The sequence below is a fragment of the Nannospalax galili genome, unplaced genomic scaffold (assembly GCF_000622305.1).
Source record: "Nannospalax galili isolate Female #2095 unplaced genomic scaffold, S.galili_v1.0 scaffold255, whole genome shotgun sequence".
Lineage (NCBI taxonomy): Eukaryota > Metazoa > Chordata > Mammalia > Rodentia > Spalacidae > Nannospalax > Nannospalax galili.
In genome coordinates this window covers 5,117,651-5,129,780 of record NW_008338999.1, presented here as the reverse complement: position 1 = coordinate 5,129,780, position 12,130 = coordinate 5,117,651, and the positions used below count along the sequence as shown (strand labels likewise).

General features: G+C 36.8%; 1 protein-coding gene across 2 annotated transcripts in view; it reads right to left on the bottom strand.

Moving 5' to 3' along the window:
- Positions 1–421: 421 nt before the first annotated feature.
- Snx7 (sorting nexin 7) overlaps positions 422–12,130 on the bottom strand; it is a 104,640-nt gene continuing 92,931 nt past the window's right edge. Inside the window, exon 8 of one of the 2 annotated variants that reach the window (XM_029563836.1) lies at positions 422–922. In XM_029563836.1, the coding sequence (XP_029419696.1) occupies positions 845–922 (78 nt within the window). In that variant the 3' untranslated portion in view covers positions 422–844. The remainder of the gene's footprint in view (positions 923–12,130) is intronic. The other variant, XM_008833684.2, reaches the window with a different exon arrangement.

The window sequence follows — 12,130 nt, the reverse complement described above, 5'->3', positions numbered from 1 at the left end:
ATTTTACAGTTTTAATGTTTAATAATGTTTAATCATTTTGTATATTTACTTCAAATTCTTTTTTTCCTGACCCTATACCCCTACTTCAAATTCTTATTTCAAATAAATTATACAAAATTAACGTGCATGCATAATATAGATGTTAACATAAGCTGAATTTATATTGGTATCTGTTTTAGAGATTTGAGTTTCTGATAGAAAAAGAACACATCATGGCCAGCCATTTCTTATTAAAGATTTTTATTTTACTTCAAATTCTTTTTTTCCTGACCCTATACCCCTACTTCAAATTCTTATTTCAAATAAATTATACAAAATTAACGTGCATGCATAATATAGATGTTAACATAAGCTGAATTTATATTGGTATCTGTTTTAGAGATTTGAGTTTCTGATAGAAAAAGAACACATCATGGCCAGCCATTTCTTATTAAAGATTTTTATTAAAACCATGTGTTTACAACATCTTTAAAATGTCACGTTCCACAATCAAATATTTAAGAAAAAAAAACCTGTATATGCAATTAATGGCACATAAATTTTTAAACATAATTAAAATTATGCTAACTCTCCTTCTATCCCTATAGATAAATATCTATCCACATAATGGATCTATAGATCTACAGAATATATATCATATAATAGACCTATATATCTACATAGATAGATATATTTATATCTCAAATTTATAATGATGACCTGGAATACCTGGGATTTCAAGTTGTTGGTTTTCCAGACAGTGAAAAACATTTTCTATCCATTTAGTAAAGGGCACAATCCACAAAAAATAACTTTGGTCGATAGATTCTGTCTCTCAAAGATTAAACAGAAGTCTTTGATAGGATTAAAGTTTATCTTCAGAGTCCTCTTCAAGGTGGAGGTCAGTCTGTGATGTGAGGAATGATTCCCATGTAGCAAGGCACTGTGTAATGGAAACACACCACCAGCAGATCAGTTACAGTTAACTTTCAGTGTTAAAATGATTAATACATCTCAATATACACACACTCCTTCCCATCTCCAATCCTATACTTCTCCACCATCATCATGCTAGTATCTCTGCAATTTCTTAGATATTTAATTCTCATTCTCTCTCTCTCTCTCTCTTTCTCTCTCTCTCTCTCTCTCTCTCTCTCTCTCTCTCTCTCTCTGGTATATGGGTTTGGACATTTTCATTCTGGTGCACAGAGGTCACAGGTTGATATCACCTGTCTTCTTCAATCACTGTCCACCTTACTTTGAGACAGGATCTCTCACTGAACATGAACTTCATGGACTCACTTAGACTGGCTGGTCAGCAAGCCCCAGGGATCTTCCTGTCTTCACCTGCCCAGAGCTAGGATTACAGACATGTGCCACCATTCCTGGCTTTTCATGTAGGTCTGGGGATCTGAGCTTAGGTATTCTTGCTTAGGCAGCAAGCACTTCAACAAGTGAGCCATCTCCCCAGCATTATATTTAATTCTTAATGAGGGATGCTATTGCTGAATAATAGAAAAATATAACAAAGGCTAAAGTAATTTCCTGTTACTACACTGACTGAAAAATGAGCTTGAAGTTACTCCTTGAGAGCTGAAGAGGCAAGTAGATGAGATGATGATGGGCACATATGAATCCCACTAAAACAGATGTAAGATAGATTTGTAATCTTTTTATGTGAGATAGTTTTGTAATCTTTTTTTTCTTTTTGGTCTTTTTGAGATAGGGTCTTCCTGTAGCTCCAGCTGTCCTAGAACTCACTATGTAGACCAGGCTTGCCTTGAACTCACAGAGATCCACCTGCCTCTGCCTCCGGAGTGCTGGGATTAAAGGCTAACGCCACCACACCCGGCAGATTTGTAATCATTTAAAAAAATATTTTATTTATTTATTTTTTTAAATGTGTATCAGTGTATTGTCTGCATATGTGTAAGTGCACTCCTGCCATGCAGTGTCCACAGAGGTCAGAAGAAAGTGTCAGATCCTCTGGAACTGGGGTTAGGGACAGTTGTTAGCCACCATGTGGGTGCTGGAAATCAAACTCCGGTTTTCTGCAAGAGCAGTCAGTGCTCTTAACTGCTGAGCCATCTCTCCAGCCCCTATATTTGTAATCTTTGTGCACACTGCTTAGCACAATAGTTCCCAGAAAGTTAGCAATTATGACAGTCTGCTGGAACTGGGTGGTGACATTTGGTATTTAATGTGCTAAACTACTACTAACATGATAAAAATAGGTACACCAATAAGAGGTGCAAAATAAACTAATGTCACACTACCTATTAATCCTCAAAAAGCCAGAAAGAAAAAAATATGGAGATAATGAGATTAATAAAAAACTAATAATAACAACAATATAACAGTCTCTTTGGCGTTAGTATGTCAAAATTACAGCTATACTTGAATAAAAAAAAGTCTGACTCTTAAAATTAGTGTTTAAGAGTGGGCCTGAGCTCAGAGGACACTTGTTCCACCAGACGATTACTGGAACTCTCTGTGCCTTGGAACTGTGGTGTGGGAACTGCCTCTGGAATTCTGCCTGGAACTCTGTCCTGGAGTCAGGTCTCACCCATGGTTTTATTCGAAATGGTTTCTCCAACTTCAGCTGGGGAAGTACAAGCTTGGATCCACCCTTAATTTAGCTGCAAGCATTCTTTCTCAGTCTCCATGCTTCCAATGAAGCTGGATGTGCTGTCCTTCAGTGCTTGGATGCATTAATTCTCAACAATACCCACATTCATCCATTAACTTATTGAGTGGAATACAAAATTGAGATTCCCAGGACACAAGACCAAGTGCCCAGGTCACAAGACACAAGATGTTGTAAACATAGGGTTACTTAAGAGTAATCAGTCCTGATTATGTCTTTTTTATAAGTCATTTCTACAAGTCTCAAACCTAATCTTATCAACAGATAATTTAAATGTCTACAGTGTGTACACTCCAATAAAAGACCGAGATTCTCCCCTGAACAGAAAACAAGACCCACTTGTACTTTGTTTAAATTTCTGAATTATTTTAAAAAAAAATTCATTATTTTTTTTATATGTATGCATGTACTATCTGCATGTAGGTAAGTATACCCATGTCCTGTGATGTCCGAGGAGGACAGAAGAAGGTGTAGGATCCCCTGGGACTGGAGTTAAGGACAGTTGTTCACCACAATGTAGGTGTTAAGATTTGAACCTGGGTCTTCTGTAAGAACAGCCAGTGTCCTTAACTACTGAGCCATATCTCCAGCCCCCAATTTCTGACGTATTTTAAATACATAGTCACAAGTGGGCATAAAAATGGATAAAATCTATATGTTTATGTAATGTAAGTCAAAAGAGAAGCTAGAATCATTTTATTGAATCAAATATTCCAGAACAAATATCGTCATCAAAGACAAAGATGACATGTTTTTAGTAAATAGCTAATTCATTTAGAGGAAATAGTTCAAAATGTTTATGCACACAGTGAGAACCTCAAGACACACAGAACAAAAACCAAGAGCAATACAAAGAAAAGGTAAACTTATTTATAATTAGTTTTCAGATATATGAACAGAAAACAAAGACAGAGATTCACACCACACAATCACTTGTGTTGACCTAATCAGTATCTAAAGAACAGAACCAGAAAGCATGTTTTCTCTCATGCTGCAGGTTCTAGAATGTGTAAGGAGTCTCAGTAGGCTGGTGTAGTAGCATCTGCCAGCAATTCCTGCCCAAAGGAGAATGGGGCTTAAGATTTGCTGTTTGTTAATATTTTCATCTGGGCTACATAGTAAATTTAAGGCCAGCCTAGGCTACAACATGAGACGCTGTCTTTAAAAGTAGAATCAATACATTCAAAGGATCCATGCCATATGTATTATAGTCTCTGAACAATATGAATTATGTTCGAGACCAATAAGAGAAACATGCATGAAAGCCCCTAATCTGAACAGGAATATTTAAAATATCTGCCTGAGTCAAAGGAGAAAGCAAAAGAGAAATAATGAAGTATTTTCAAGGGAATGAAAGAGAAAACACAACATATTGAAAATGTCCACACCCTTATAGCAAACAAACAAACAAAAAACAAAAGAAAGATGGATGTGGTGGCACACATCTTTAATCCCAGTACTCTGGAGGCAGAGGTAGAGGCGGGTGGATCTTTGTGAGCTCAAGGCCATCCAGTTCTACATAGGGAGTTCCAGGCCAGCTAGGGGTATACAGTGAGACCATGTCTCACCAAAGTCCAAAAAATATAAACCCTAAATATCTGCATTTCACTAAATACCACTAAAGTAGTAAAGAAACAGCACTAATTGCCTACTTTAGAGAAGAGAAAAAGTGTCTAATCAAGGACCTTGATTTCTACTTTATAAACCAAAAAACAATATGAAACAAATCCCCCAAACCAAACATATTAAATCCAAATAAGCAGCAGAGAATTAAAGAAAATAGAAAAACTTAGAAGTTAATTAATGACTTCAAATGTAGTTTCTTTTTTTTTCACTTTAATTTTTATTATATGTGTATGCATGTATTGTGTGCATGTATGTAAGTGCACTGCGTCATAAAATGCCTGCAGAGGACTGAAGAGGGCATTGAATTGACTGGAACTGGAGTTCCACAGGGTTGTTAGTGGCCATGTGGGTGCTGGGATTTGAACCCAGGTCTTCTGCAAGAACAGGAAGAGCACTTAACCTCTGACCCATCTCTCCAGTCCCTAAATGTAGTTCTTTGGTAAGAATAACATGATTTGTAAAGGGTGAGCCATGATTACCATAAAATGGAAGCGAGGGCTAGGGGATACGGCTCAGCATTTCCCTAACAGCCACAAGACCTTGCATTTGAATCCCAGCACTGTGACAGCAAAGGCACAATGACAAAATGTCAAGGGTGAGCAATGTTATCTCAAAATCTACTGAATTAGAAAAGAAAACGCTGTAAAGAACTTATGCCCACTCATGTGAAGTTTAGATGAAACAGACAATGACCAATTCTTCGAAAAGCAAACATTACAAAGCGAACTGCAAAAGCAGATAACCCAGATGAATTCAAATCAATGGTCAATTATCTTCCCACAAATACTTCACTGGAGAATGTCAAGAAAATTTCGGAAGTCATACAAACACTTCCAGAAAACTGAAGACTCAGGAACGCTTACTGATCTCCCAAAACCAAACACATTATAGGAGAAGAAAACTAGAGAACTTTTACCCAGAAACATAGATGCAAAAATTCTGAAGTTCTATCAAAGAAAATGTGGCGATCTATATAAAGAATTACGTGTAATATGCAAGTGGAGTTAGGCCATGGAAACCAAGGTTGGATTAACACTCAAATATTGATCAGCATCACTGACCACATTAAATGCACAGTATCTCAACAGGCACTAAAAAAGCATTTTCCAAGTTTCAAAGTCTGTCCATTCCTTTTACAAGAAACATTCTCAGTAAAGTAGAAGTATATGAGAACTTCTATAGGTTGAGAAAGAACATCTATTAAAAAGAATCTGAAGTCAACCTCCTATGGAGACATTTAATAAATATTGCCTATTTTAAAATATTTTTTCTTTTCAATGCTAAGAAAATAAAAATAAAAATTAGTTCTAGAAATAGTCATGAGGTTCCTTTACCAAATTTCTATTATAAAACTAAAAAACACCAAATAGAATAAAAATATTTATGCACAATATTATCAACAAAGAAAACTATAACACAGATTGGGAAAGCCCACTGCCTGGCAAACCTTCTTTCTGGTAGAGCTCTCTGGTTTCTCTTATTCAAGGCCACCCACAATCTGGCAACAGTTAACCCTGCGGGTCACCCAAAGCCATAACTGCTTTCAGAAAATAGCATATCTATTCGACAGCTCTGCCAAACTACCATTTAAATAACCTTCTGACTATCCTAGAGGTAAAATTCAAAATGTAGTTCGGAGCAATTTGCTTTGATTAGAATTCATGTCAAATAAGGGCTTTGGATTGTACCAGAGATGGTGCTGGTCCTCAAGAGAACACTCTTCCATCACTTTCATATTCTACTTCAAATAAGCCTACTTAATAAAGGTCCTGAAATTTTTTATCAACCATCCATGCCTATTAAGTGTTGTGAGTTAACACATTCATTTCCAAAGTAAGCCCTCGAAAGGCCAACAACACACCATAAAAGACATATTAGCTACTGAATGACTTCTTTACCATCCTTCAACTGGAGGCAGGGGAAGGATTTTATGTATTTTGATTACTGAAAATTACAAAGCAATTTACAGAGAATAACATATTTGGTCAACAGTGCATACACTGCTGTCAATACTTGTTAGGCATTATAATGATCATGTTATACATTACATTCTGCTAACTACACAATGACTATTATGAATTCTGTTTTATAAATGAGAAAGCTGAGGCTCAAATAACCTAGGTACATTTAGGGCACTGCAAGTCTCCTGGGGGTTATAACTGGTGTTTATTTATCAACACATGGAGAACGACCAATCTCCTAAGCCACCATTGGAGTACATTTAATGAGTCACTGCCAACAGGATAAGATGTCTCTCTTTTATACAGTGGAAAAAAGGACAATTGTGGGGGAGAGGGGACTAAGAAAACATACAAGTGCAGAAGCATCAGGCTGATCAAATTTTAGGAACATATTATGCACAAAATCTGAGTCTATGGAATTTATTATCTATACATCTCCTGAAAATGCTAGATTTATTTCCAGCAATGGATATAATCTTTGAAAATGACCAATTTCACACACACTGGGCACCTGGTGAGAGCTCAGTAAATGCGGGTGGGTGGAGAGGAGGGATGGATAGAAACAACTGATCTAAAACATGGGTCATCGTTGGAACTCTTTCTCTCATGGACTGACATCCTGGTTCTGGAACTTCCTAAATTTTTTAAACATTAGCTTTTGTCAAGATTTCATATAAAGTCACATTGCTGACCGAATTTTCTGGGGCTGCAAAGCCAAGGATTTGATCTTGGACTATGTAACTCCTGATGCTACCCAATCTACCTTGAAATCTTTATACATTTTTTATCTAAAAAATTTAAATTTTATTAATTAATTAATGTGTGTGCATGCTCGTATACTGGTGCTTGCATGTCATCCTACATATGCGGAGGACAGAGGACAACTTGCACGAGTCAGTTCTCTCCTTCTACCATATGTGTCCTGGATATCAAACTCAGGATATCAAGCTTGGTGTTGAGTCTTTACCCAATGAGCCATCCTGCCAGGCCTCTTTCAGAATCTTAATATTAGCTTTTTAACATAATAAACAAACACTTATTTAACTGCTCCTTCTGAACCAAGGTAATATTCACTTGTGTTATCAGATATCAGGCACACATATCAAGTGCATGTATGCACCTCTTCTTAAAAGTAATACAAAGATAATTTCTAACAGGCCTTGTTTTTCTTTATTCTTTCTTGCTTTCTTTTGAACAAGAAAACCTAAGTGCAAACTCAAGCGACGGGCAGTCCATATAGCAGAGCTAAGTAGCTTAGAACAGGGAGCATCTGCTGTGCTCAGCACAGAAGGGTTGAAGGATATAAAGAATGCCACTAAGAATCTCAAAATCTATGAGACTTGCTTTTGTAAATTATGCTGTTTTAGCAAGGTGTTTCTATTTATCTGTTTTGCATTGCTGTTAAGAAATGTTTTAAAATTATTTTTAAATCACTGAAGCTAGGTAGTATCTGTAGAAATCAGAGTGGCAGTAACAGCATCTTTGCTGGCCTGGCCTTCAAATATCAGGCAGTCAACCCAGGTTAGTTTTTCCCAGAGCCATGGGACATTAACTAGCACAGGGGTTTTACTTTCATTTGAATAAGATGTCACCATTTTCCAAATTTTATTGGGTGCAACAGTCATCTGATAGAATCAGACATTCCATTTTGGTTAAGAATACTGATTCAGGGCCAGTGAGATGGCTCTGCAGGTAAAGGCACTTGACACGCATGCCTGGCAACCTGAGTTGGATCCCCAGAACCTACATAAAAGCGGAAGGAGAGAACCAGCTCCACGAAGTTGTCCCCTAACTTCCACAGGAGCACTGTGGCACATGCACACCTGCACATATTCATCACAAATATGCACACAATAATAAATAAAAAATTTAAAAACCAGAAACTTATTCACAGAGTACAGCACTGTTTCTTCTCATGCTCCCCAAGACAGCAGAGTGAATAGTGGTCCTCCACACTGCAGTAAAGCAACCTGTTGGATGCACAGTTACCCAGGTTGTGGGGTTACTGGAAAGTAAGCTCATCACAAATCTTAACTGAAAATCTAGCATGTGTTCTCCTTGGGGGGCTCTGTTCTAGAGCCAGAGAGCAACCTGGCGGCTTCTCTGTGAGCACAGACAGCAGTGCAGGAAGGCAGAACACAGGACACACCACAGAAACAACCTCTACTTCTACATACACACTTAAGACCTTCTGAAATACACGAAGATGAGACGCTGGGAAAACTGAGCTTTAATTTCAAAACTAACTTTCGGTTCTGAAAATAAATTTCTTGCTGCTTCAGTAGGAGAGGAGATGACATTGTTGCATCAGAAGAAATAAATGTCTCCTCCCTTTCCTTTCACAGTAACCCCACAAGTAGATGACATCAAGGTTTCCAGAGTCAATGGTAACTATCATGTTCCTGTAGATCCAACATTGCTTTCCATGGAAGTCTCCACATTTAAGAACCCATACTGTTATCCTATCACCACCTCGTAGGATATGAGGAGGTCTGTACATAGTGACTCTCTACTTTGCTAGGCTTGTTTATCTATTCCTAGAATACGGGGCTTTCACTAAAACGGAAGTGCTTCCAGAGGCTAACTGTAGCCGACAAGAATTAGGCAAATGAGATTCCATATGATTTACAATTACGTATAGTTCTGCTTGGCTTGAGATCCATTATGGAATATGGCAGCCACAAATTTTTATATATTCCTCCAAGTATTTGTCATTTGTAAGATAATTACCATTATATATAGCTCCTGAAGGTAAGATCTATAAGCATATAAGAAATTTTCAATCACTGCTATAGCTGCCATTAGTATTGGTAGCCCACATTTACTGAATGCTTATTATATGCCAGACCCTGAGTCATTGTTTTCATTTGTTCACTGAGCAACTTTGAAACCTTTTTTCTATATTGGCAATTTCAGGCTCAAGTAAAATTAGTGGCTTAAGAGATATGCTAGTCAGGCCTGACGTCACAAGCCTGCAATATCAGCTATTCTGGAAACTAAGACAGAGGGACTGCAACTTAAAGGCCAGCCTGTACTACAGAGTGAGCTCAAAGTCAGACTGGATAAACAAAGGCTCTATCTCAAAATAAAATCTAAGAACTTCTGGGTATACAGCTCAGCGGTAGAGCACTTGTCTAGTGTTGAGTAAGGTCCTAGGTTCAAGCTCCAGCACTGTCAAAAAGAACAAATGAAAAAGAAAAGAAGAAAGAGAGAAGGGAGGGAGAATGGGAAGAGAAGAGAGAACTTAAAATATCCCTGTGATCACAAATCAACGTACGCTTGGTGATCCACTGGAAATACAAGATTTTGTTTCAGATACTTTTTGTTTGATCTTTAAATATTCTGTCACAATTATGGATATGTCTAGCACATTTCTGTACCAAGACAAATCCATAATGAGTTAGGTGCTACTATTTTTAGCATTTTATAGATGAGGATACTGAGGCTCACTGAAATAAAGGAAAGTCCTCTGGGTCCCTATTGCTCAAAGTGATGAGTTACAGTCATTTAGGCTCCATATTCCTGGCCACCACAAAAACTGCCAATCAAACCCTTCCTAACTCCTCAGATAATGCCACCACCCTGTTCATGAAAACAGCTAGCTAAAATGTAGTTCCTTTCAAAGTATCGCAATTATAGATTAATAATTATCTCTATGGTAATAAGCTAAAATAACTAGAAATTCACCGATAATAGTAGCCATGATGTTTTGATATGAAGAAACCCCACAAATCTTAGCATATATATATGCTGGGTAATTGCATGTCTTGATAAACTAACAATGGGAAGCACGAGTGTTCTGAAAGGGTTTTAATTTTAATACAGTCTCAGATGAGCATGAACACAGATTTGATCATTTACATTTGAGGAAATACTGAATCTCAGACTTGTAGTTATGCTAGGTCAGTATCATTGAAAAACAATTTCACATATGTGAAAATTATACACCATTCAAAAAATGAGGGCAAGCATGTAACATTTTAGTACTTGCTTTAAACACCCAAACTTAAGACCTGAAATATTAGTGGAGACGTCTAAATTTTCAAATCCTGAAATATATTCAATTCAGAAAGCAATTAGAGACGAATTTACTAGAGTAAAGTAGCTTTTATTATTTTGAAACACTGAACTTCATTCTTGGAAAATGAAAATCTAAACCCAGCTTCTGAGAATCAACTGTCAATTTTATCTGTAGCTTAAAATAACAGGATTTGAATATTACTTTTCTAAAATCATTTTTCCATATCTCTCATGGAGGTAAGTTGTGTGCACTGCTTAAATGACTGTGAGAAAGTAAGAAGACTCATTAGCTGCAGATGCCATCTTGTGGCCCACTTATTTATTATGCCAATCTGATACCGAGGTGCCTTGGATATATTTATTCCACCCTTCTCACTTTTACACATGGTTTATTGGGGCTGAAAAGGTTTAATATGTTAGAAATCTTTATGGGAAAATTTGAGTTCATATTCTTTTAAGTCATGTTTTCTCCATACTGTATTACTGTTTTGGATATAACCATTCACACAAGCTGTTTTTCAGCTTAATAATGAGCACTTAATCAATACCTGTTTTTGCTTGACCATATACTAAAAATACAAAAAGTACCGAGAACACATTTATCATTTATCTTTGTCTTATTACAAAATTGGTCAAAGCACAGATATGATGTTTAGGTACATTATTTTGGAGCATTTCATTTGTGTTCTACTTTCATTCTAAAAGATTTCAAGGGGGTGTGTGGAGGTGCATGTGCATTTAAGTGTGTGCACGTGTGGGCTGGGGGTAGGAACAAAGGAGGTCATTACCTTCAGCTGACATATGTGTCAACGAGCACAGACAGAAAATGATTAATGATTTTACAATTATTTAGTGGCATCTTGACATTTAACTACGCTTTTCATTAGTAAACCCACTTTCGTTAAGATGTTATATTGTGCAGTATAGCCTGTGTATGCTGTAAATAATTTCTTCCTTTTCTAATTTCTTCCTATTAACTCTATGATTAACTCAGCTTCAGAAAAATATATCATTTCAAAGGATGGAATGAGGCAGACTTGTTATGCTTTAACTGTCTATTTTACACCTAGCTCAGTGTCGTTTGCATGCATAATTAAGAAATAATTATACTATAGGACACATTGTGACTATTTAATAGATGTTTCAAGACAGCAGAAACCTACCAAATAAAAATATTTAAGACTTATATGAGATATAACAAAAGTTCCACAGTTAGTGGAACAATGACCTTTGAATATTTAGTTTAGTGGAAATAATTATTGATTTTTTTGAGGCAAAGCTTCATCTATAGCTGATGTTACATGAGTCACGATTATAAAAAGAAAAACATCCTGATACAGATTGAAATTTCCAGTCTTAGACCACTCTAGATTCTTCTAGCTCTGGTCAACTTTGTTTTTATGCTCAAGGCAGGGAGGTTAACTACATGGTAGTTGCCTCTTGACTCATATTAAGAATGAAAGACGGCCAATATATAAGAAAATGTTTGATTCAATACAGACCATTAAATCTCTGTCCTGAGATTTGAAAAGAAAATTCAAATAATATCTGTCGTTTTTAGGCTCAAAATTATACTAAAGCAGTTAACATGAGTAAAGTATCCATCACGTCCATCCGTCTTTCTCCAAGATGAACCACTCAGAGAAGAGAGAACTAGGTGACTACGCATGGTATTTATCAAGATGGCGTAGGTCATAAACTTCAGAAACAGGTGTGACTATTTCATCTTAGGAGTTAACTGTGACAGACATCTAGGATGGAAACTTGGGGTGCATAGGGGAAGATGTGTCAATTCCCCTACAGCCCTGAGTTTAGAATTAGGAGCTTCAGTTGAGGCTGTGAGGGCTGTTTTTAGTCTAGTAAAGGGCTTTCGTAATACCTAGGAGGGAAGATCTAT